Below are 27,673 nucleotides of genomic sequence, written 5' to 3'. Positions count from 1 at the left end.
TTTTGGTTCGTCCTTTTTTCGTCTTCCTCGTGTGAGTCACTTAGATGTTTTATATGAAGGAGAAAACAACAGGCTAACATCAAAGGCGTTGTCGGAGATAAACGTGATGAGAGAGAGAGATACAGTGAATATAGTAACAGTTACATCTAAGATTTGGCCGAACTGTATGGTTGGGTAAATTCTTAGGCGTAACCAAGGTATATCCTTGGTCTCTATCTCACTCATTACGTTATCACCCTACTCGGGTTAGCCTCCGTATCGAATTAGAAAATGGCATCCCCAGTTGCCCCCAAATACTTCAAACTAGTTTTGACTCGAAAACTTCATGCATTAAGTTTGCATTTGCTCTGGCTCCATAGAAGTCAACAGGCAAACAGCATTATGAGTACAGATCCGAAAGCGCAAAATTCTGCACCTAATTTTCGGCAACTCAGTGCACCAAGGCAGTTTCTGGTTTCATTGCTAGGGATATCATATGTAATCAAAACTCCGAGCAGATGAAGCATGATAGCGTTCTGTGCGTGCATGCGATTCTCGGCTTGGGGAAAGACAATAGAATTTGGAGCCTCAACTACTCCGTCGGTCACTTCCACTCCTCTTTCTGCTCGTAGACAATGCATGAAATAGGCTTCCGGCCCTGCTATCTTCATTAGATTTTCATCAACCTTGCTGATACCCGCCTGCTGGTGATTTCAACCCGGTCGAAATGAAAAAGAGCGTCCCGCACTAGCAACTTAGAGGTCAACTATTCCCAATACATACAATCAATTTAAATCAAACTATTCGGCTTTGTCTTCCTGCAACGTATCCATGATTATGTCCGGTGGTTCCTTAAACCACGACACCTCAGCTTGTCTTCCAATTCCTGATCGAGCTAAACTGTGGGCAACGTTATTGGCCTCGCGAGGAACAAAATTCAGTTTAACTTCAGATATCACCTCTCTGCCCTCTGGAAAAAGAGACTGGATGAATAACACAGCCTTTCTGCCGCCAAAAGTTGGGCCTGTAACGGTTCGTATACATGTTCGACGGCTGCGGAACAAGCAGCCACAAAAATCTCCTGCATCATCTCGGACAATTACACCTATTCCTCCTCTTCTCGTCCGTTCGTCCCACGCACCATCGAAGTTTGCACTTTAGCCACCCCAAGTTTGGTGATGACCATCGTTGTTTGGCATCGCCGTGGCTCCTCTTTGTGGGCGAATGCCATTGCTTATAAGACTGCAGCCAACCTTCCGCATTCACCACAAGCTCTCTTGGTGTAGTTGTTTTGCCTATCCACAATACATCATTGCTGCTTTTCCAAATAATCCATATTAGTATCGGAGCCAGCCTCTAGATTTCAGGGCATGTGCGAAAGTGAAAAAAGTACTAAGAATTTAATTTAATTTTTTTTTATATTTTTTTGTTCAAAATAATAATTTTAGTTTTCAATTGAGTTTCTATAAATTCTAATAGCACAAACAAATTTAACAAATCAACAAGTGAAAAGGTGGCGTATTGTTTTTCCTGTTGGAGATGAGATGAGTTTCGAACCCATCCCCTAAGCCAATGTAAAGAAGCAATAATTCCATTTGCACTAAGACTTCAGTTTGTAATATTTTACACATACTATTATATATAAGTAAATGCATGCAAAATTGAAAAATCGGTGCCCTTTCGATTTGGGGGTCCTGTGCGATAGTACGACTTGCACCCCCTTAGCGCCGGCCCTGATTAGTATCAAAATCAAATCAAATGTTTTCTTCGATGCTGTCCGTGCTAGCTGGGAGATCCAATCCCGAAGGCTTAAATTATGTGAATTGTGTGTTCTCGAACCCAGACTAGAGAATCACATAGCCGATGCCATAAAGCTGTCTCTTAATACATGCACTATAGTTTCTGGGTAGCATCCACATAGTAGACAATCATCATGTCGGATTATCCTTCTTTTCATAAGTTTTGTCCGAGAAGGTACTTTTTAGGATCAGGGCCCCCAAAGTGTTAAAGTCGTGACCCTCACAAGAGGTTGTTCTGGTTACTTACCGGGTAACAAGATATATGTGTTTCATCATAAGTTTGGTTATGTCCATGAGGGTGGAGGAGTTCTCATTAATAATGTAGAGTTTACATAATATAAAGATTCAAGCACAATCATCATTAGTGAGTTCTAATAATGAATTAGGTATAATAATGGCATTAGGGATTAATTGTAGGAGAATGATCTCCTCCTACAGTTGAGGAGAGTCGCATGCTTTCGTCTGTAATCGATGTGCGACTCTAGGAGCTTTATTCTGATGTTGAGACGTGTCGCGTCGTGGTTGGCCTCTTAGTTGGAGAGAAATTCTTGTGCTTTGGCAGGGGTGCCTCAACACGAGTCCTTTAGTGGGTCCCTAAGGACATAAAATTGACCCGTGCTTGGTAATTTCGGGATTAGTGAAGTATGGTACAAACAACCACAAAAACTAAAAATTTTCAATAAATCCCCGTCCAATAATCAAATTCTTACCATCATGCAAACCTTTCTATATGTTCTAGTTTGCTGAATAGAAAGACGTTTGAACTTCTTGTGAATGTGATTCCCTATATGGAGTGAAGGATTTGTAGAGAAATCGGCGATTTCTAGCTTAAAGCAGTTTTTTTTCTTCTGTTGATAATGAAGCTATGATGGAGCGTTTTTCAAAATATGAAAACATGTCGTTGACTATTGTAACTTGTATTGTCATTTGTTTTATAAGTTATGAATAATGGAACTATGATTTAATTTTTAAGGTTATTATGTGTCTAAGAAATGTTTGTGAACTTTTCCATGTGACTCTCCGAATAATTTTTCCTGGATCCACCACTTCACACAACAACATAAATCTTTTTCTTTTTAAAAAAGAGGGATAACTGGTGGTAAGCTACGGTTATCCACCACTTTTAGGCCCGGAGAGGATATGGGGAATTTCACCATGCCCGTAGCCAAGGTCAAGCAAACTCACCAACTCGGAGCATCGAACCCGGAACCTCCCACATTTTCTTTGTCTTTTTGAGGAGTTGCATTCCGCACCCTTACCGCTGGGCCACTTGCTGTGGTTACACAACAACATAAATCAAAACAAAGAAAATGTTTTAAATACCTTAACGCTTGGGTTGATTCGATGGAGAGAGAGAGAGCAACGAAAATTTTCTCCGGCGTTTCACGTTCTCTCTATATGCTTCGGCATTATTTTTTTATCTTTTATCTTTTAATTGGGTGGTAAAACAAATTTTCAGACTAATAGTTAATTGGAAATTAACTTTTTTGTTTACACATTATTTGCAACATATTAAAACAAAATGTCTACTAGTGCTTCTAATATTTAGTTCTCAAGTGTTTTGGCTCTAAACGACCTCATACTTATTTTTAATTTTTTTTCTCTTTAAAATGACCTAATACCTTATTAAAAAAAAAAAATATATATATATATATATATATATGATGGGCTCTTGCAAGCAAAACTACCAAGCATTTGGGTCTCAATGCTTATCGTCTAGTGTCAATAATTGCAAAATAACAATAAGTTATGTACACTAACTTAAACGCGAGGAAAACTATACTTATTAGAACATATTTGCTCCTCTTATATGGTGTACGACAATCATTCCGCGCCCTTACCGCTTTTAAAAATTATAATAATTTTAGCCGTTGGATCAAATTTCAAGGATCCAGATCATTTGATCCGTAAGATTTGGTGGAAAGAGATCCGGTGGCTGTTACTTTTCTTGATTATAATTTGTGTCACCCACTTTCTAATATTATTCTTAAATGGAGATTAAGTGCTCGTTTGGATGTGCTAGTCTAGAAAGCGCTTTTACTCACTAGCGCTTTTGTTTGTAGCACTTTTGCGTGACGCTTTTATGAGGAAGCAGTTTGTTGTTTGGCATGCAACCACTAAGTGCTTTTTGTATTGTATAGAAGCGTTTTTTATATTAAATAGAGTGTTTGGTTGTCAAATAAAAAAGCGCTTTTCCTTAATAATTCTCAACAATTTTTTCATAAGTATTTTTTCGTTGTATATAATTAGCATACAACTTGATTAAAGTGTTGATGAAAATTCAATTAAAAAAAATAATGATCATTAACAAAATGATACATACTTATTAAGAATATATGTTTGTTTCTTTAAAAAAAAATACATTATATTTGCATGACAATTAAATGTGAAATAAGTATTAACTAGATATAAGAAGATTAGCAATTCTTTCTCGTTCAACATCTAACTCTCGCCTATGAGTAAAATTTTCATCAACAATCTCTTCATCTCTATGATCTTCCTCATGTCCAGGCAGAAGTAGCTCATCATCGTCATACGGTTGGAACTCTTGATCTGTCATGGAATGATTTCTAATAAAATTATGCTAGGCCATTGAAGTAACAACAATTTGTACCTATTTTTCAAAAGGGAAGTTACGCATGAGACGAATCATTGTCCATCTATTTTTCCAAACACCAAAAGTTCTTTCTATTGTGCACCTTAGGGATGAATGCCTCTGATTAAATATCTCTTTTTTCCCTCTTGGCTAGCTTCCACCTCGAAACTCAGGAAGATGATTGTTCACCCTTATAAGGTCTAACAAGGGCAAGATTCCTGATGGGGATCTTCATATTATCATGGAAGCTATAATAATCTATATGCATGTTCGACTAATAATTAGTTATGACTTGTGGGCTAATAATAATCTATATGTATGTTCGACTCAAAGGATATGAAACCTTCTTGTTTGAATGACTTTGTGTATTGCGTTACTATTTTAAAGATCCATAAAATGCTACAGATAATAATAAGAGGGATGGAGAGGAAGATATGGAGACCAAGTGGATTGCTCTAGCCTCCAAAATAATCTGAAAATAAAAAAAACCTTTTGCGGTTTCAATGTGCAACCCTAGAAAAAATTGGTGATGGTAGTTTTGATGATTTTATAAAGTGGAATATCATTTTAGACTTTGCAAATTAAAAAAATAGGGATAATTTTGGAACTGAAAAAAAATCAGTAAAGGGAGCAAAGTGCTTCCCTTATTTTCTTTGTGCAGCACTTTTAGGAGGAAGCACCTAGGAGGTGCTTCTTAGAAAATGCTTCTTAGTGCTTCTACTTCTAGCTAAAAGCACTTTCAAAATGTTTGCCAAATGACCATTTATTTAAACTGAAGCGCTTTTACTCATTAGGAAGCGCTTTTGGCTCTTACAAAAGCACAATCAAACGAGCCCTAACTTTTTAACAACATAGATCAAATCCAGGCCATCAAATGTAAAACAACAGAGATTAAGCCTCGACACAAAATGCAAACATTAATCACTCATCAATATTTTAAGCGGCAATTTTGATGTCGACAACGTTGCTCTCATCAGCAGCCTCAGTTTTCTCGGCCGGAATCGGAATCAATCCCTTTGCCCGGCACGTATCAATAGCCCCCACAAACATGTCCTCGAAGCTGTACTTGAACTCAAACCCTATGTCCCTCAACTTCTTTGAAGAAAAATGAATAGTATCTAAGTTGTCGTCAATGCCCTCGAACCTGCATTGCATTAGGGTTTAGTTAACAATTATTATATGCGTAACAAAGAATTGATTAGTTAACTTATCTTAAGGGTTAGGAGGGATTAATTAGCAATTACTTTGTGGGAATATTGTACGCAGGGTATTTTTCTCTGAGCATTTTTACAAGGTCATGAATTGTTGCATCATGTGACGAACAAATATAACGGCCCTCAGCTTTCGGATGCTCATACAAATAGATGTGAGAGTGGCAGAGGTCGTCCAAGTGAACATACTGCCCCTGCTTGATGATGCCATAATGTGATTTAGTTCCTGAAATAATTAAATAATTTGATGTTAATTACATAGGTTAATAATTAACAATAGAACTATACAACATTTATTTCTTTTATTCGAGTGATATTTTAATTTTACGTGTGATTGGTGAAAGTCCAGTGATGAGGCTTGGTGGCATGGATGGCATGAGAAATGGACCAATCACAAGAGTTGGGATAATGGTGATGAAATCAATGTTGTTTTCTTTGGCATACTTCCATGCAGCTTGCTCAGCTAGAGTCTTGGAAACGAAGTACATCTGAACAAAGTAGGTTAAAATTAGAATATATATTGTTCGTGACTTTTACTTTGAAATACCAATAACAAATCGGTTATGTTTACTTACCCAACCAGTCATCTTGACGGAGAGGCAAAATTCAACGTCGCTCCAGTTGGATTCGTCGTAAACCGGCTTTTTGTGCTCTTCCATAATAACGGTTCCTGCTGAGGATGTGAAGACCAACCTTCGAACTGTTTTAACTTTCTGGCATGCCTTCAGGATGTCCAAAAGTCCATTGATTGTTGGCTTGATCACTTCATTCTGTCAAACCATACAAAATTTAGTTTTCTTTTATCTTATTCTTGTTTTAGTTACCACTTCTCAGTACTTAATCTTTTGATACGAGTTTAAATTTCCCTATTCGTATTGATTCTGTCATATGTGATATAGGTATTAATCTTCTATGTTGGGTGGTTTCTTATAGGTTTTTTGCTTTCAATTATGCTGCAGATGCTGCCTGCACTATTCTACGGGTTATCAGGTAATAGATATTAACTAATTATTTGTCAGTACTTTTCCTAGTTTTGCAGTACCCAAATTTGGCATTCACTTAACTTTTAAATGTTAACATTCAATATAATGTCGATTTGGACTATCGTAAAGGAGGACTTTGTGAGTTAACATTCAATATAATGTCTAAGTATATTGGGATTGGAGGAATATGAACTTAGAAAGGGATTAGGCTCTTTGTAATGGGAAAGTATTAGATATAACTACATGCTTTCTTGTTGACAAATTGGTTAAGTTTTCATTGTTTATTGTAATACTATGGTGTTATTGCAGCCCTTCCCCATTTTCTACTATGGTGCTATATCATCCAAGGTTTGAAGTCGCAACTGATGGTCCTCGGTAAGCCACTAAATTCTTCTCCTCTTGCCCCATGACACAAGCTCCTGCATATTTGGTGTTATTAGATTTTTGAAGGCCATTTGATATAAATCTGGGAATGCTCATTTTCTTTCATGGAAATAAAGCTGGGAATGCCCTTTCCTCATGACACAAGCTCTTGCATAATGCTACATGGCAGCCCGACTTTAAGGAATGACAGTAGGATAATTTTATTGTGTGACATGCTTTAATTTGTATAAGCACTAGTATATGTATCATTTTTTCTTTATGCGTGCATGCATGCATGCATGCATGATACCTCGGGGTCCTTGGACTCAAAGTCCATAGGTGTAGCAACATGGAACACTCCGGTGCAGCCTTGTATGGCTTCATCAAAGCTTCCCTCGTCCGCCAGGTCCGCCTTCCACAGCGTCAGGTGCGTCTCCGCCTTCGGCAAGTCCAACAGATGCTTCACCTTCTTCTGATTCGCTGCAGTCCATTAATAAAATTACAAAACATTAACTCTAATCAAATACTTATGAAAGCCGAAAAGTCAAAAAGCAAAATGTAGGATATATAGACGTACTGGGGTCACGCACGGTGGCGCGGACGGTGTAACCGCGCTCGAGGAGTCTCATGACAAGCCAGGAGCCGATGAAACCGGACGCGCCAGTGACACAAACGGATTCAGACTTCGATCCCATATCTTCTGTTGAATCTGTGTACGTGCTTACGGAAATATATTTCACTAAAGTTGGAAAATAGAAACTCGGAAGAATATCCAAAAGAGAGCGTATGGTGCTCAGTGAAGAGTTGCTAGTTTATAAATGTTGGCGAGGGAGGACTGCTACCCCCCAGCTACCACCGGCAGCCTAACCCGCTCCCGCACGCGTTTTCTCTTGTATCTCAGCTTCAGCGTGGCATCACGTGCGTGGTTGTTGATTTTCTAGTTCTTCGACTTGTTGGCTTATATGGTGTAGGATTCATCTTATGGGATAACGCACATGAGGAATGAAAATCAGTAGATATTCATACTAGAATATACTTGGGATTTTCATGGGCTTTTTAGTCCTTGTACACTCTTCCCAACCACTATATAAGGAGACTTTGGGGAAGAGAGAAATAAGGGACACTTTGGATACGGTCCCTAATTATGAATATTCTTTGACTGAAACCTTGTTGGTTTTCAATTTTTTATCGAAGTCTTTGAAATTAATGTGATAATGTATTTCTATGTAGGTTACTATATTTTTAAAATTAAAAATTGAAATTTATAGTTGTTTGTATTAATGAGATTTTAAATAAAAAAAACCCATCACTTGTGGATTAAAATTATTAAAATGTAAATTATACTCTCCAATATTGTGTGTGTGTGTTTATGTATGTATATAAACATGGGTATATTCATTAAAATTAACAAAAAACATTATTGTACCAAAATGTGGGGTGATCAGGTCTATGATAGTGCAGACAAATCTTCCCATATCTTTTTGGGGTGATGCATTATTGATTGCGCTGTATATACTTTACTGTGTGCCTTCAAAGGCAGTTCACTCAATGCAACACCCACTCCCGGCCCTTCCATGGAGGATTTCTAAGCTTGGAGGGTCATGTGACCCACCTTGCCCCAACGTGAATCCGCCTCTGTACACTATTATATATATTATTAAGACTTAAAAATCATGCTACCATCAGTCGTCTACACCCGCTTAAATATTTTCTTATTAATCATGAATGTAAGAGGCTCGCATCTTATCATCGATTAGAAACTATTTGTTTATATATATGCATCAACGATTGATCTTAATAACATTTAAGCATGGTTGCGACAAACCTTCCATTCAATTGCATGTGAGATTCCATCAAATTCATGCCACCTAAGTTATGGTTCCTATTTTATGGACCACTGTTAGTCTATTTCTATATAATTGGCCATCAGACATGGATATCTAACCTCTCATCCTTTCTGTTTGGCCTCACGAACCATAACGTAGGCTAATAGTGGTCCTCAACCTATGTTCTTTAACCTATTTTTTTCCCCTCTAAAAGATATTTTAGCTAGACGATGAATATGAGAATGATTTCTCCTTCGAATTGTCACTTGTGCACTTGGAGGAGTTATCAAATTATTAAGACATCATACATTTGTAAGGTTTATTACAGGATGAAACACATTAATGCTTAACAGTTGTTCACATATCATGCAGTGGTGGATCTAGAATTTGAACTTTGGGGGGATCTAGTGTTAAATACAAGTTTTTTTAGGCCATCTCCAACTAAAGGAGGGCCAGAGTGCTCGTTTTAACCCTTTGGTTCTCCAAGAAATTAATATTTTAATGAATAGTGCAAGGTTATATTTTTTACCATCTCCAACAGAGTGGCCAAAGGGCCATAGGCCAAACATAGCCATGTGAAAAAAAACCATCTCCAACCGAGGGCCAGACATAATTTATTATTTAAATTTAAAAACTACAACAACTTAAATTTAAAAGCTACAAATTAAATTTAAAAAGGGACACTTTGGATGCGGTTCCTAACTATGAATATTCTTTGACTGAAATCTTGTTGGTTTTCAATTTTTTATCGAAGTCCTTGAAATTAATGTGATAATGTATTTCTATGTAGGTTACTATATTTTTTAAATTAAAAATTGAAATTTATAGTTGTTTGTATTAATGAGATTTTAAATAAATAAAAAACCCATCACTTGTGGATTAAAATTATTAAAATGTAAATTATAATCTCCAATATTGTGTGTGTGTGTGTGTGTTTATGTATGTATATAAACATGGGTACATTCATTAAAATTAACAAAAAAAATTATTGTACCAAAATATGGGTACATTCTTCAAAACCACGTAAAAATAATAGATATTAGGCTTAATAACATTAGTAAATTTCTTTGATTAAACTTGACATGGATACATTCTCAAATCAAGAAAAATAATGTACCCATATAAGTTTCAAAATGGATTAGAAAAAAAATTGAATAGATTTTATATTAAAAAAAGGGTACATTTTACTACAACAAATTGGTATATTTAAGAATGAGTACATTTTAAGATTAAAAAAATTGAAAAATTACATGAATGGGTACATATAAGATTAAAGAATTGGAAACCATTTTTTATAAAAAATTAAGGGGTACAAACTTATTCTATTTTTTTTTATTTTGGAAATGTTTTGAATTGAAAATTAGTTAGGAGTTTAATAAAGGTCTGAGTATTAAAATCCTAAATCAATTATTAATTTTTATTTTAAAAATTATGTAACTGACATGTAAATTCATTATTGCATTAATGCTAGGGATCTTGATCAGAATCTGAAAACTAATAAGGTTTCAATCAAAGAACATTAGTAACTAAAGACCGGATACTAATTTTTCCATTTTAAAACTACAACAACTTAATGTTGTATCATGTTACTTAATGTTCTTTAATGTTGTTTAAAGGCTTAGGAAGTTATAGGAAAAAATATATATAATTTTTAAAAAAAATTGTAAAAAAAAAAAAAATCTGTAAAAAAAAAAAATCATATATAACGGCTAGCTAACGTCAGCTAGCCGTTGCATTCAAATTTGTGGCTCAGCCTAGGGTTGGCCCTTTGACCCTTTTTTGTCCCGTGGGCCCATGAGCCCTTTGGCCTTGTCCTCGGTTGGAGACGGTTTTCAGGCTATTTTCGGCCCTCTGGACCATTCGGTTGGAGATGGCCTTAGATAGGAACAGAGTGCGAAGTGCACAAAATAAATTAGTTTATTCACTTGGTGGACTTGTTGTGCAATTGTCAACAAATATCCGCAAATGCCGAAGCAATCTGATGAGTGATATAGAGAGAATTTGTCGAGTGTTGTCGATACACCATGTCGTGTGTTGTCGACGCACCATGTCGAGATATGCCTAGCATGCAGATGATGCATTACATCAAGCATTTAGTAGGCACAAAAGAGACCCGTACCAAATATTTGGAGGGTCCTCGAAAGACATTCACATGTATATTTTCTAAACTCAGTGGACCTGAGACCACCTTGGCCCTTACTTCCATCCTGCCCTGATGTCATGTCTACAATTACATCAAGGTTGTAGTTTTCGTTACATTATTTGCAATTTAAATAGTACTAAACATTAACCTAAAACAATTTAGAATTTCTATCATGTGTCACTAGTTATCAAATTTGGTCTATGTCATCTTTTACCTGAATTGAACACCACAAAAGTTATTTCTCTTCGTATAAAACTTGATTGAGAAGTACGCGCGTATGAAAAAATCTTGAGCATGGATTTCTCCATGCATGAGTTTGCTCACCACCAAAAAAAAAAAAAAAAAAAAAAAAAAAAAAGGCTTAAGGTAGGACATGTCCAAGCACTCCACAAAAATAGGCTTGCTGCATGAGTTTGATCACCACCAAAAAAAAAAAAAAAAAAAAAAAGGCTTAGGTAGGACATGTCCAAGCACTCCACAAAACTAGGCTTAGAGATTATATTTTCAGATTATATGATGGAATTATTGATGGTTGAATTTTTTATTTTTTCAAATCAAATAATGTGATTATTGATGGTTTAATTTTTTTAATTATCTAAAAATAAAAATTTAATCATCAACTGCCACATCATGTGATCTACAAAATATAGTTTAACTAGATGGTCTGTATAGTATCATCCATAACAATTTGTTAATCATTTTTTAGCATAAGACATGATTGACTTCAGGTAGCACACATCACCGCAAAAGTGCATGCATGAATATTACGTGTTAAACCATCTTCAATGGAGATGTCAAATTAAAATGTTAAATTTTATTTTTATATCTGGTGTGGCAAAATAACATGTTCTAAAGTCTCTTAATACCAATCGGAATGTCAAATATAAGTTTTTTGACTGTTTAAAAAATCAACCAAGTTAGAAATTAATAATAAATTAATTAATACGCAAAGAAAAATCTAGAAATATGTGGGCCCAACATTAAAATAAAACAAAAGAAATTTTGACATTGCATTCAAAATTGGTAGCAAAGTGGAGAATGTCAATCCATGCAAGATTTTGGCATTCTTTTAGAACCAGAACACCTTTTTTTTAATTTTTTTTTAATTTTTTTTTTTTATCAAAACAATCCAGTAAGATTTTCAGATGCTCGTAGACGCTAATTAAAAAAAGGTCAATAGCCATAGATGCACCTACATGCATGTTTATATGTGGGTGAAGCTAGAGATACCATCTATTAGAACTATATTGTAGACCACATAATATTGCGGGTGATTTTTTTGTTTTTTGTTTTGAACAAAATGATATTATCTAAACTAAGGGGGTGGAGAGTAGGTTAAGCTTCAAATTGGGCTAGCCATAATAATGTAGTTCAAATTCGCCTTTGGCGAGAACGAACCTAAGACTTCTTACTTTACAAGTAAAGAGGAATATCACTAAACCGTAATACTAGTGAAAAGGAACCTAAGCTGTTTAAACTAAGTGAAGAGAAACCTAAGATGTTTAAACTTCTTTAAATCATTAAACAAAATAAATTTAATCGTCAACCGACACATTACATGCTCTACAAAATAAACTAAAAACTTAATTTTTTTTTAGTATTTTCCTTTTACGATTGAGCGTCCCAAAATAGATAGAAACTAGATATTGCTGTCCGCGCGATGCTGCGAGATTAAAAATTGTAAGAGATTATACTTGAAAAATCTAAAAAATTGAGTCATAGAAGATCAACATTATTTACATCGAAATCATTAGGAAGATTTTTTCATACAAAAAATTTAATCGATACAATCCACATACAAAAAAATCGTAAAACTCTTGGCTATCTACCTAAAAAATGAAAAAATAGATCTAGACCTTCCTCTAGATTGTGGTTTTTGATCGATAGTAGAACTTATATACAAAAGATTACGAAACGTTGGGTTATTTGCATACAAAAAATATTAGGAAATGTTGTTTCATTTACCTTGAGAAAATATGACCGAAATTGTTCTGGAGCACCAAAAGTTTCCCTCCACTACTATTGATTGTCAAGAAAGCAGCCTAGGCAAAGAAATAAAATGAAATTACATGCAATTATTTTATACCCCAACAAATTTATACTATAAATAAAATCAGAATAAAGTCTGATCACCTAGTCTTTTTCTTTTTTTTGTTGGGGGGGGGGTCTTTTTCTTTTTTGTTGGTATATATATATATTTCAACACGTGTTGTGGGGGGTCGTTTCCTTTTTGTTGGTATATATATATATTTCAACACGTGTTGTGGGGGGTCGTTTTCTTTTTGTTGGTATATATATATTTCAACACGTGTTGTGGGGGGTCTTTTCTTTTTTGTTGGTGTATATATATTTCAACACGTGTTGAACTCAGTATTATAAGGACTGCAATAATGCAGAGTCTAGGCCCAGGCCTGGCCAATCCATTTGAAGTAGGACAAGAATTGTAATCCCTCTTTGTTTCTCGTGCCCTTCTATTTTGTGTGATCACAGTTAAGTCACGTTAATATTTTATATTATTTTTTTTTATAGAGATAATAAGATAAAAATAAATAGTAATATAAAATGTTGACGTGGTTTAACCGTGACCACACAAATAAGAGAGCATGGAAGGGCATGGAAGGGCACGAGAACAAGGAGGGCAAACAATCATTGACCTTTAAAGTAAACAGAACCTTGTCCAGGGGCCCAAAATTTATGTCATGCTCACGTCTCAAAATTCGTTTGGAATTACTTTTAAAATGATTGAAACTAATTTTTAGTAAAGATTCAAGTGGATTTTGAAAAGACACTTTAAAGGTTTTTAGGAAGACGCACAAAATATGTGTTTCTTCAATAAACACTTTTAATCATCTTAAAAGCAGCTTCAAACGAGCTCATTCGTAAACTTCTCATAATCCGAAAATTCCATAGAACAAATTGCTAAATTAAACGGTTGATTATGCACTTAAGAATTCAAAGAAAGTTAATGATTGGATGTGAGTTTGAGCATCAACACAAGGAGTTTTTCTTTTTTTGGATCACCGTCATATGATGATGCCACCACACATGAACAACTGAATTCAGCTAAAGACAACACACAAATAATTTTCCTAATAACACTGTAACGTAGTGTTGCTATCACACACTCGGCCGCAATGTCGGCCATTTCGGGTCTTGTTTGTATTATTTTTGCATGGGGACTTTGAATTGAACTCTTTCGTAGTGGGTTTCGGTTGGTGGGGTGCATGATCTTGCATGAGAATCCAAAAATCACAAATGGGTCCTCTAAAATTTGAGTCGGCAAACTCCAGAAATAGTTCATCCCATAAAAACCTGTAAAATGACTTGAAAGAGCACCGAATATTATCTTTTCTGTTTTCGTCTACTCTTTTCGTGTTTGAATTTCTTTCTCGAGTTTGTTTGTATATAATAAAATAAATATTATCTTTTCTGTTTCCGTTTAGTCTATTCATATTTAAATTTCTCTGGAGTTTTTTTTATATATAATAAATAAAAAGTTTGTGTTCTTCTTGTGTGTGGCCTCAGAAACACTACTAGAATTCTATCTATAGGACACCGATTTTTGCCCACTAGAAAAAATCAGTGTGCCTTTCTCACTTTGTATGCACTGACATATATAATTCGTGGCCATTGGTAAGCGGACACGGAAAAACGGTGTGGATAGCCAAATTATAATTTTTCAACTGGATTTTTACATATTTTATATATTATTTTGGTGGCAACTTGTAATTTTCTACATCGAAGTGTGTGCACTGTTGCTAACTTTTACTCTACAGATTTACCTCAACCTTAAGTTTCAGGAAGTTTTAACTAAAAGTCCGCAGTACTGTTCATTTTAACGAAAAATCACATTTTTATACTAAAAAGTCAAACCTGATATTATTCATTTTATTCTATATTTTGTCATGTATTTTGTTAAAACTCAAAGGATTTGTATTATTCCCCTGTTTTTAAAATTATTTTTTTGAAAAATTTTGATGGGTTTTTCTTATTGTTTTCTTCGATTGTTCTATTGGGTTCTGATTTTTATCTCTGCATCCTTTTGTTCTATTGTTCTATTGGGTTTTGATGGGTTTTTCTTATTGTTCTGAAAATTTTGATGGGCTTGTCATCTCAGTGCTTACTGAAACCTCCAGTAAAAGAAATAACAATACCAACAGACCTGAAGCTCCACAGTGACATGCGGGCAATAGAGCGAGCAGAGTTTGACCATCAGGTGATTTTGAATACTTCATACTTAAGAATATGCGCTTTGTCTCTATATTTTCAATCACTCTCAGCTTAGTAGTGCATATAAACTCTGTTTGAAAAAATTGTTTCAGGTAGCATTTGGGAAATAAGTTTTGACTCAACTTTGTAGAATTAACTTTGTGACATCATCCTAACATGTAAATTACTTGTGGGGACAAATTTTGTAGTATAAACGTTTATGTTTGTATCGTAACATGGAATGACAATCTTAACATGAAATGAGCAACTGTGAGATATCTGTAAGGACAACTTCATGAAGTTGCTCTTCTTAAATATGTCGCTTTGGAGATAACAGATGTATATAAGTGTTGGTATGTTTGGGCACGTGACAACAAATTGCCTTTCTGAATTTGGTTTTTATGTGTGTGCACCAGTGTTCTAAAAAACGCCCTAGGCGGCCGCCTAGCAACCGAGGCATTTTTGGGCAAATCGTGCGGAAAAATCGGGTTGGGCCTAGGCGGGCTAGGCGGGCTAGGCGGTCCTAGGCGGTCCTAGGAGGTTTTTTTATTTTTATTTTTTATTAATTACGTGCTTTTTTCTTTTTTGGTTTCATGGTGGTATACTTATGGAAATGGTGTATCTAATTTGCAAATGATGAATTTACTACAAGTTTATCCAATACTTATGGAAATAGTGTACCTAATTTGCATTTTATCATTATTTTATTATTCACACAAGTATAGTTTTTTTTTTAGGTGTCAATATGCACTTATTTACAAGATATACAAGAAATTTACCTAAATCCGCCTAGGCGCCGCCCCGCCGCCTAGACGCTAGCCCGCCACACAACTATCGCCTAGCGTTTTTTAGAACCTTGGTGTGCACCCATCAGGTGGCAAAGAAGATGAGCCTGTTTGAGCAATACAAGGTGGAAAGAGAAAGACCGCTGAAGGTAAAAGAGTTATTGCACTTGATGAGCAATTCAGTTATTGAGATGATTAAGCTCTTGGAAACAAAGGGTTCGAAGACTTTTTAAAGTTTGGTTCCGACATTTGTACAAAATTGTATAAAATATCAGTTATGCAAATTTATAGTTGTATTCTTATATTTTCATGATATAACAATTTGTTTTCACACCAAAAATAGAAAAAGAAATATGATACTCCAATTTGGATGCGCACACAGGGCATCCTTTTTTTAAATATTATTTTACAACTTTGCCACCGGTGTGAATTAGGGTGGCACTGCAGGAAAGACACCAATGCAATATTGGTAGCCATTGTAACAATAGAGTCCTCTACATAGGCCACACTCTAATTTGGTGGCTGCTTGGTGGCCATTGAGGTTTGCCTCCAATGCGAGTGGCTACATGCCACAATAGGTACCAATGAACCAGGGTGGCTTTTAGCCAAATTTCTAGTAGTGAAAAAAAGGCATAATAGTTTGCATGATTACAATTTACGTTACGTGTTACAACTTATTCAAATGACATAATTTGCAACATGTAATGAAATTGTAATCATGTAACATTGCTGTCAGTGGAGAGGGATTTGCTTTGAACAAGTTTCATACTATTTTTCTCTATATATCTCTCGTCTCGTTGCATAAAAGAAAAGAATATGAAATTGGTGCAAGTTTTACGTCTGCATTCGCAATAAAATTATGCCCCTTGAATCTATATATTGTCTCGAGTTACAAAACTCATATACTAAAAGTCTAAAATTACGATGCAGACCTGTGGTTAGTCAACTTGGTTAGAGATGTTTCGATTAGAATATGTGACCATAAGATGATGGCTTAGAGTAAAATGGGATAGATGAAAATCTAAGAAGACTTTAAATAGACTATAAGAAAAAAGATATGTAGTACTTGGTGTTAACAGAAAGCCAAGTGTACGTTCTAGAGTTCATACAGACGATTCCACTTAGTGGGATACAAAAAAAGTTATGTGATTTGATCCAAATGAGAAGCTTCCTCGTCAGTGGTAGAGCCAGGATTTCAAATAATGGTGTCATGATTTCGGCCAAAAAAACTTTGTTGGACCATTTCGTCGAGCACTAGTAGGAACGTGTCGATTCCTGCCAACACCTGTTGAAGGCTTAATGCTAACATATGTCAACAACTACTATGATATGTAGAGGCTTGTCAAGGGTGGCTACATGAAACTGTAGAGTAATGTTGAAGACGGCAAAGATTTGTCAACTAAGGCACTTTATTGAGCACTTGGTGAGCACAATAAAGTCGCACACCAGGAGAGAGAAAAGGAAGCCAGGGATGATAAGAAAAAATAGAAGTAGGAAGTTATAATTTAGCTTGTCCTAATTGTTTATATGGTCAAATACAATGCACATACAAATATACATCGGATTTTTAATGTTATTGAGGTCTTTTTTTCGGGTTTCCTCTCCAGGAGGCTTGGAATAGATTCAACGTAGAAGAGCGGTACTTTTTTTTTTTTGTATGTACAGAGGAGCAAATAAAGTATTACTTATTGGAATAAATCAAATATTTTCTAACATTGAACCCTAGAACACATTATAGTTTTTAGTTACTTAGATGAAGCTAACCTGCAGAAGACATGGTCGTGCTTCAAAGAGACTCTTTTACTCACTAGAGACCTGAATATTCTTATGGTGATAGTCCCAAATCGAAGAAGAATTTCTCAGTGAGCAGCGAATCCTTTTTATAGAGTTAGTGTTCCCCAACTTCCATCTATTGTGGAAGATGGTTATTTCACTATTGCCTCTAATTCCATCGTGCATGTAGTGGACTTGATACGTGCTTCAAACCGTAAGCACTATGGATGAAGCTCAATTATAGGATATGGTTTTTCCTAGTATTTAAAAAACCCCAACTGACTTATAATTTCAAATATGATGACTCACTATTATCAATACTAGTTGAGTCCAATAAGGATTCCTACATTCTCCCACTTGGACTTAACTAGTCTTTGGATTTGAATCAACATATTGAATTATAAGTCACTTTAAGTGATCACAATGGGTTTTTTTTCACGCAATCCATATCTTATACACACCTACCAACAGTCCTATTTAAAACGAACTCCAGAAAACAATAAAAGTAAAGTACTACATGCACCTTGAAATCACGTTTTTAACAAGTCCTGATGTATAATGTCAATGGCATATACATATATATTCAATCCATATCATTTTATGCACTACAATTATCACACTCTTGCTTCGAACAACTAAACTTCAAATCCAGTTCAAGCTTCTTGTACACAACAAACTGTGTTCTTTGGAACAAACATCGATCACATGCATTTAGTGCTTCAAATAACTCTGTACATGCAGTCTAAATAACAATTAATACATAAGCTTGAAAGAAATTTGGAACATAACTTGCAGAAACACCTGCATGTCAATGATCATGATTTATCCAGCAACATTCTTCGCACTCCCACAGACCAGCTGAATCAAAGCTTTCATGTAACCCCATGCTTGTGATGTGTTCTTTAAACACTCCCACTGCTAAAGGCTTTGTTAAAGGATCAGCAATCATCCTTTGGGTATCAATGTGCTCCACTAATATGTCACCTTTCTTCACATGCTCCTTTATAGATAGATATTTGACATCCATCAAGCATGTTGCCTCAGATTTCTTATTATTCTTGGAGAAAAAATACAGCTGCCTTATTGTCAATGAATAACCAATGGTCTTGAAATTGAGTCCACTATTCTCATGAAAGTAATGATATTTTTCAACCACAACCCTTTCTTCGTTGCCTCAAATAAACCTATAAACTCAGCTTCCATAGTTGAGGTTGCCAAAGCCTTTTGTTTAACACTTTTCCAGGATATTGATGCACCTCCAAGTGTGAATACATAACCACTCGTGGATTTCCTATCATCCAAACATCCTGCAAAGTCGAAGTCCGTGTATCCTACTAGTTCAAGGTTCGCCACACTCATATAAACCAACATGTAGGATTTTGTTCTTTGTAAATATCTTAAGACCTTCTTAGCTGCAACCCAATGTTGTTCCCTAGATTAGCTTCGTACCTCCCCAATACACTAATTGCAAAGGCTAAATCAGGCCTTGTACAAACCTATGCATACATAAGGCTTCCCACCAATGAAGCATATGGTTTTGCGACATTCCATGTTTCTCCAGTTCATTATTTGGGCATTAAGATTTATTGAGCCTGTCTCCTTTCCCAATTGGTACTTCTCCATTTGAACAATGTTGCATGTTGAACCATTGCAGCACCTTTTCAATATATGACTTCTGTGAAAGTCCTAATAATTTTTTCGACCTGTCTCTCACAATTTCAATGCCCAATACAAAAGAAGCATTCCCCATATCCTTCATTTCAAAGGTTTTAGATAACAACCCTTTTGTCTCCAACAATATATTCATGCAATTACTAGCTAGAAGTATGTCATCCACGTACAAAATGAGAAAAACAAATTTCGAACCACATACCTTAACATATATGCAGTCATCAATTTTGTTATCAATAAAACCCATGGCAGTGACTTTTTATCAAACTTCATAAACCATTGTCTTGATGCTTGCTTTAAACCGTATATGGATTTGTTTAACTTACAAACCATATTCTCCTGCCCTTCTCTTACGAATCCCATAGGTTGTTGCATGTAAATCTCATCTTCCAACTCTCCACTAAGGAAAGTTGTCTTGACATCCATTTTATGGAGCTCAACATTGTGATGTGCAACGAATGACAAAATGATCCTGAAGCTGTCTTTGGTAGAAACTGGGGAAAAGGTTTCAGAATAGTCGATCCCTTCTGTTTGTGTGAAACATTTAGCTATGAGTCTCGCTTTATACCTCTCCACTTTACCATTCAAATGTCTTGGTTTTAAAGACCCATTTGCAGCCAATTGGCTTGACATTTAATGGTGCTTCCACCAAGGTCTACACGTTATTAGTTTGCATGGACCTTAGTTCATAAATCATTGCTTCTCTCCAATAGTTGGACTGTTGGGTCTCCATTGCTTCATAAAATGTCACTGGATCATCTTGCATGCCTTCACACATTTCTATTTCCTGAAGATACACCAAGTAGTCACTTGAGATGGCTGACTTTCTGGTTCTTGCTGGTAATACGCTTCTCTCCGTTGTGGCTTGTGGCTCAATTAATTCACTTGTGGGTTGTGATGAAGTTCCAATGTCAGGTTGCTCATTGTTTTCCATTGTTACTTGTTGCCCAGGTAACCCACCCAAGAGTTGCGATGAGGTCCCTACATGAAAATCTAAGCCTACCCCACTCAATGAATGATTAAAGTTATCAATATTAAACTCAATTTGTTGCTGAGTTATATTGATCACTCCACCATCATTTTCAGTTGTCTGGGTCCCAAATGTTCCACCATTATCAAACCATTCAATGTTATTATCAGGCAATACATTGCTAGTTTCTTCAAGGTTGAATCTCGATGCCTCCATGTCTAGTTCCAGTGAGCATTCCCCTTCTTCTATAAACTTAGCAACTCCAGTCTCAAATATTCTCATAGGAAAATCAGTAGAATAAAATCTATACCCTTTGGTCTTTTCAGGGAATCCCACGAAGTGACAAGAAATTGTCCTCAAGTTTAATTTCTTTTCTCTTGGGTTGTAAACTCTTGCTTCTGCACGACACCCCTAGATATGCAGATGATTAAGACTTGGTTTATGCCCTATCCATACCTCATAAGGAGTCTTACACACAACCTTTGTTGGGACTCTATTCAGGATATAGTTTGCCATTTGTAAAGCCTCTCCCCATAAGTATTATGGAAGTTTTGCACGACACATCATGCTCTTTACCATCTCTATCAGAGTCCTATTCCTTCTCTCAGCCACACCGTTTTATTGTGGTGTACCTGGAGATGTATAATGCTCTTGAATTCCACACTGCTCCAAATAGACTGCCAGAGGACCCTTTGCCTAACCAATCTCAGTGTACCTGCGATAATATTCCCCTCCTATATCTGACCTTAAAACTTTTATGGACAAATCCAATTGATTCTCAACTTCAGTTTTAAATTTTTTTAAACATTCAAACACTGAAGTCTTATCTTTGATCAAATAAAGATACGTGAACCTTGAGTAATCATCAATAAAAGTCACAAAATATATATTTCCACAAAGAGTTTTAATTGGGAAAGGTCCACACACGTCTGTATGGATTACTTCCAAAAGCTTTTGACTCCTTAATGAATTCTTTTTCTTGACTTTAGTTAGTTTACCTTTGCAACAATCAATACAATCCTTTAAATCACCAAAGTCCAAAGCTGGCAATATGTTGTCCTTTATTAATCTTTCCATTCTGACTTTTGAAATATGGCCTAATCGTTTATGCCACAACATGGCAGATGATTTATTTGATTGTAATCTTTTACTCGGCAAAAAGGTCTCAACATTCAAGCAATTTGAATTGGAAAAAAATGGAACACAACAACTGCCAAAGGTCATTTACTAAGAAGCAAATTCCAACAACAATGTTTGGATTATTTTTAATGGAAATTCTGATGCTTTCATTGTCACCAACGAAAGCATAACCAGATTTTACAAGCTTATATGTAGATATTAAATTCCTTCCTAACGAAGGTACATATAAAACATCAAACAACTCTAAAACATGACCACTTGACAGCTTCAACTTTAGACTCCATATAGCCTCCATTGCCACTTTATTTCCATTGCCAACATAAAGTTGAAAAACTTCATTTTTTGTTTTTGTAGTTCCTCTTTTGAACCCCTGTAGAGAATTGGTGATATGCACCGAACATCCAGTGTTAAACCACCAAGAATTTGGAGGGACTTCAACAAGATTAGTTTCAAAAAAACAAAAAATTTCAACAAAAGAAATACCTTTCATAATTTTCCAATTCTTGCATTTTTCACAATCTTTCTTCATGTGCCAAAATCTTTTGCAAAAATAACATTTGACAATGTCCATATTTTTCTTAGACATCTCAGGTCCCTTAGAGAAGGAGTCATTCATGGCAATATCATAAGAATTGAATGGCTTAGGGATCTTACCATATTGATACATAGGTTTCTTACCCCTATCTGCCTGCATGAAGTTGACATGGTTGATCATCTGGTTCTTCTTAATTCTTGCTTCCTCTTGAGCACAGATCGAGATGAGATCATCCAGCGTCCATTTCTCCTTTTGAGTGTTGTAGGAGACCTTCAATTGCTCAAAACTTGATGGCAGTGAATTAAGTGCCATATGAACGACAAAAGCATCGTCCATAGGCACCTCCAAGTCTTTGAGCTTTGAAGCAGTTTCCACCAGTTTAAGAATGTGCTTTCTCACACTCTTATTTTCTTCAAACTTGAGAGTGGTGAGAGTGGTCATCAAATTCCCATTTTAGCCTTTTCCGATTCCATGTACTTTGCCCCAATTGCCTCCATGAAGTCTTTGGCCTTGTCACCAGCAATAATTCCTTCACGCACAGTCTCACTCACGGTCCCATTCATGTCCATCAATGACATCCTATTAGCTTTCTCCCATTTCTCATGTTTCAGCCTTTGTTCAGCAGTTGAAACATCAGTGAGTGGTTATGGCTCTTCCTCCCCCAATGCCAAATCGAGGTCCATCAAGCCCAGGACAATCTCGATGTCTTGCTTCCATTTCTTGAGATTTCCTCCACTTAAAGGCTCAATCGAAGAGAAATTCATGGCTGAAGTGTTCACTGCAGAAGACATCTAATTATTGTTAGTAACTAACCAATGCATGTTACCACACTTATGAGCAAGAGGTACGGACTGCCATTGAAGGATAATCTTTTCATGCGTATATCTTAGGCCTTTGGACAAGAGTTTATGCTGAACAAAGACACCATGCGTGATTTAAATATCTTGCCTGCTCATACATACTTTCTTTTGAGAAAAATGTGGACGTTGCATGAATCTCATCAGTAGAGAATGAAATATATAATTTAAACAACTTAAATAATGCAAAAAGTGCATGATATATGAATTTAAAATTGCAGAACTCATCATACAGAAAAATTAAACACAAACATATTGGTTCCAGGGCTTGTTAGTCTGCTCCGATACCAAATGTTGGAATAAATCAAATATTTTCTAACATTGAACCCTAGAACACATAGTTTTTAATTACATAGATGAAGCTAACCTGTAGAAGACATGGTTGTATTTCAAAGACACTCTTCTACTCACTAGAGACCTGAATATTCTTATGTTGATAGTCCCAAATCGAAGAAGAATTTCTCTGTGAGCATGGAATCCTTTTTATAGAGTTAGTGTTCCCCAACTTCCATCTATCGTGGAAGATGGTTATTCCATTGTTGACTCTAATTCCATCGTGCATGTAGTGGACCTGATACGTGCTTCAAACCGCAAGCACTATGGATGAAGCTCCTCAATTATAGGATATGGTTTTTCCTAGTATTTAAAAAACCCCAGCTGACTTATAATTTCAAATATGCTGACACACTATTATCAATACTAGTTGAGTCTAATAAGGATTCCTACATTACTGTGATAGGTTCCTCTTGGAATAATTTATATAGCAATATTAGGAAATAGATTGTAGGCATTCTTTGTAAAAAATGGAAGTGTAATCCTATCATCGTCTTTACCCAGAAGTAAGAAAAATAGAAGGAGATAAGAAAATATCTGTCCTCATCCTCGTTTTGGTTCGTCCTTTTTTCGTCTTTCCCCGTGTGAGTCACTTAGATGTTATTTCTTTGGGTTGTGATCCTTATATGAAGGAGAAAACAACAGGCTAACGTCAAAGGAGTTGTCGGAGATAAAAGGTGATGAGAGCGAGAGAGAGAAAGACCGGGAATATAATAACGGTTACATCTAAGATTTGGCCGAACTATATAGTTGGGTAAATTCTTAGGCATAACCAAGGTATATCCTCGGTCTCTATCTCTTTCATTACGTTATCACCCTGCTAGGGTTAGCCTCCGTATCCAATTAGAAAATGGCATCCCCAGTTGCCCCCAAATACTTCAAACTAGTTATGACTCGAAAACTTCATCCATAGATGTCAACAAGCAAACAACATTATGAGTACAGATCCGAAAGCGCAAAATTCTGCACCTAATTTTCGGCTAAAAAGTGTCTCTAAACTTGAAACGTTCTTGTACTGTTGTCGATACAACTCAGTACACCAAGGCAGTTTCCGGTTTCATTGCTAGGGATATCATGTGTAATCAAACTCCGAGCAGATGAAGCATGATAGCGTTCTGTGCGTGCATTCGATTCTCGGCTTGGGGAAAGACGATAGAATTTGGAGCCTCAACTACTCCGTCGGTCACTTCCACTCCTCTTTCTGCTGGTAAACAATGCATGAAATAGGCTTTCGGCCCTGCTATCTTCATTAGATTTTCATCGACCTGTAGTAACAGCGCGAAATACAAGTCAAATATATAACCAACATCAGCCACCCGACCGGACAAACATACCTAAAATCCTTAGAAAATTTTAGATAAACATAGCGCATACCTGAAATCCTTGGAAAATTTTACGGCGAGAATCAGCCTCCTCCTTTTGCCCCATGCTAGCCCACACATCCGAGTACACAACATCAGCTCCTTTGACCGCTTCCTTTGGATCGTTTGTAATCTCAATCTTGCTGATACCCGCCTGCTGCGCCTTCTCAACTGTTTCCTTATCTGGTTCAAAACCCTTGGGACAGGCACAAACGAAGTGGAAAGGAATAACAGCAGCCATCAACAACCAGGAGTGGACAATGTTGTTTCCATCTCCGACATAGACAACCTGAAATTTGCAGAGAATTTACAGTCGGAAACTTCATTCTAAATCTAGCAGAATAAAAACCGTAATTAGCAAGCAAAACAATGGACCGACCTTAGTTCCTTCTATCTGACCAATGTGTTCAATGATAGTGAGGACATCAGCCATAATTTGACAGGGATGGTTGTAGTCTGTCAAGCCATTGACAACGGGTACAGTTGAATATTTAGCCAAATCAAGGATATCCTGCGACAAAACAGGTGAAGAAAAATCCTTTTCTAAGTACATTGCTCAAGCGGAAACATTCACGAGATTCCATGAGAAAACTCTTTACACATGGACATACTGCTGCCATAACAAATACTCTAACCAGCCCAGAACTGAACTTTAATTACGCAAGTCTATCGCCTTTGGTAAATTACAAACTAAGAACTCACCAGCATACCTGATGAGCAAAGACGCGCGCCATAATAATGTCATTATAGCGAGACAGAACACGTGCAACATCCCGAGTTTCCTCCCGCTTACCCATCTGAATGGCATCAGGTCCCAAGTATATGGCATGACCTCCTAGCAAGGAAAACCCAGTCTCGAATGAGACACGTGTTCTCATGGAAGGCTTTGCAAAGATCATAGCCATTGTCTTCCCCTTAAAAGGTTGAAATGACCTATCTCCTGATTTGAGAAGTGCCTTGACCTCCGCAGCTCGGTCTAAGATCTTCAGAATGGTGGATTTGTCAAAATCATTTATGTGCAGAAAATCCTTCAGTTCAGATTTTGCTGAAAAACGAAGAAACATGGAAAGCAGCAAGTCAGAAGATAATTGATTTCGCTAAGCCATAAGATAACGCAACGGTATAAGTTTTCTCAAGTAAGAGCTCGTTTGGATGTGTTTTTAAAATGGCTAAAAGCGCTTCTAGAGAAAATGTTTTTTGATTCCAAAAGCACTTAAAGTGCTTTCTCAAGAAGCACCAGTTATGTGCTTCTTCCAAGAAGCACTTTAAGTGCTTTTTCAGAATTTACTTGCATTTTTACTAAGGATTGGTTCCAAAAACATTTTCACCACTTCCCATCATTTTAAAAGCACATCCAAACAAGCACTAATATTGTGGCAACATTTCACCAAAGTCATCGATTCTTCTCACAATTCAGCACCGTCGTCTAAGATAAAGAATTACAGTTCCAGTTACAGTTAGGTTCTTCATAAGCTCGGAGATTTCAAGAATCAGTTTTCGAGATGAAACCGTATAGAGCTAATACAATTCAATATTTGCAAAGTTCTAATCAGCGACCTGACACAGTTCTAATTTCCTTATATCTAATTTCAATCAGAAACCCTAATTTCCACATCGGCCAAATCTTCCAAACCGAAATGACATTCACTCACCAACACTCACATGCCTGCATTGTTCAAGAACATCGCCATTTAATTACCTCCGAGAATTTCAAGAACCCTAGACCCTAATCAAGCACTTTACCATTGCAATTTGGAATTGCACAAAAATAAATCCAACACAGTGCCTAAACCCTGAATCCAAACGTATTAAGCGAAAGAACAGAAATTAACTTCTAGCTAAGCAAGTAATCAGTCAGATTAAGAATGCGAGGCGAGAATTGACCTGTTCCGTCGGCGACCGACGCAGGCGAAGAAGTAGCAACGGAGGTCTGGCACGAGATTCGTCGGAGGCTCGCCGGAGAAGGCCGGGAAATGCCGGTGAGCTTGGCCGAGCATCGAGGCGATCGGCGGATACTCTGGCCGGAGAAAGAAGAAAATGAAGAGGAGAGAGAAGGTTTGTCTGATCGGAACGCGAGGTGAGAAGAAATCGCCGCCGCCATTGGTTTTGGTGGGAACAGTCGAGCTCAGTGCACCCGTGGGTTTTCAGTTCCAGGGGTTTTTCGTAAGTGTCACGGAGTTTTATTAGCAGGGGGATTCTTATCGTACGTGTCAATTAGAGAAAAGTTTTATAGCAATTACACTTTGCATCATAATTCACTCAAATAGACCTGTAAACATAACGGTTTTACGAATTTGATACATATTTCGATATACATTTTAAAAATTGACCTCACTACATTAAAGTATACCTGGAATAATTATTTTTTTTAGAAAAAAAGTACAATATTTATTGTTGATTAGAAAATCGGACAAATTTGATTAGCATCTCATTTGGATCGGATCATATTCTTATCGGATTTAATTTAAGATCTATAAATGATTTAAATATCATTAGTAAGCTTATTCTTGTATTATATTTTTCTTTTTTATTTGGGTTAAATTGTAGATTTTGTTAGATTAGATGGACTTATGTAAATAATAAGAAAATAAAATGCACAAAATCAGATGGACTTATGTAAAGTTTTAAAGTCGTGACCTTCACAAGGTTGTTCTGGTCACTTAGTGAGGGTAACAAGATGTATGTGTTTCATTCTAAGTTTGGCTACGTCCACGAGGTGTAGAATTTACATAATACAAAGGTTCTGTTGAATATATGTCAACAATCTGTGATAAGTTATATATGCTAATAAATAATAAATGCAATAGGAATTAACAGAATATAAACTAGAATACAAATTATAAAAACAGACAACTTGAAGATCAAGGCTTGCGTACCGCAATGTCCTTGAAACAGAAATTTCGTCCCTACTCTGTGCTTGTAGTTCTACGGATGTCTGCTTCACCAGGAATCCAGGATTCAACGATCAAGTTAAAATTCCAACATCGAAAAATTTAACTTCTGGCAAATTTAGTGTGGTTCTCTCCTTAAGAGGGTTTAGAAATGTAGAAGATGAAGTTGATTATTTTATGTGTTCTAAATGCCATGCAGATGAATGTATAATGCCTGTTTGCAACAAGTATGAGAATGGGGTGTGACT

The 27,673-nt window shown here is 36.3% G+C and overlaps 2 protein-coding genes across 3 annotated transcripts; both read right to left on the bottom strand.

The window, feature by feature from the left end:
• Window positions 1-307: 307 nt before the first annotated feature.
• On the bottom strand, window positions 308-26,847 carry LOC103428642 (ornithine transcarbamylase, chloroplastic-like). 2 transcript variants are annotated; one of them, XR_011583854.1, is made up of 6 exons: window positions 26,419-26,847; window positions 25,245-25,579; window positions 24,914-25,045; window positions 24,548-24,823; window positions 24,143-24,438; window positions 308-415 (listed from the first exon to the last, which is right to left on the bottom strand). XR_011583854.1 is itself a non-coding variant. In XM_008366763.4 (5 exons), exons 1-5 carry the CDS (start codon window positions 26,633-26,635, stop codon window positions 24,256-24,258), a joined length of 1,143 nt encoding a protein of 380 aa, XP_008364985.3. In that variant the 5' UTR covers window positions 26,636-26,729; the 3' UTR covers window positions 24,061-24,255. The 2 variants fall into 2 exon arrangements, 1 of the variants encoding a protein (XP_008364985.3); XM_008366763.4 differs by lacking the exon at window positions 308-415 and having other exon boundaries at window positions 24,061-24,438; window positions 26,419-26,729.
• LOC103440468 (bifunctional dihydroflavonol 4-reductase/flavanone 4-reductase) lies at window positions 5,120-11,252 on the bottom strand. Its single transcript, XM_008379159.4, has 6 exons — window positions 7,509-11,252; window positions 7,242-7,411; window positions 6,161-6,355; window positions 5,914-6,073; window positions 5,619-5,811; window positions 5,120-5,518 (listed from the first exon to the last, which is right to left on the bottom strand). Exons 1-6 carry the CDS (start codon window positions 7,624-7,626, stop codon window positions 5,311-5,313), a joined length of 1,044 nt encoding a protein of 347 aa, XP_008377381.3. The 5' UTR covers window positions 7,627-11,252; the 3' UTR covers window positions 5,120-5,310.
• Window positions 26,848-27,673: the final 826 nt, after the last annotated feature.

Source organism: Malus domestica, chromosome 08, assembly GCF_042453785.1.
Source record: "Malus domestica chromosome 08, GDT2T_hap1".
NCBI classification, from domain to species: Eukaryota; Viridiplantae; Streptophyta; class Magnoliopsida; order Rosales; family Rosaceae; genus Malus; species Malus domestica.
This window is presented reverse-complemented; position numbering and strand designations above follow the sequence as displayed.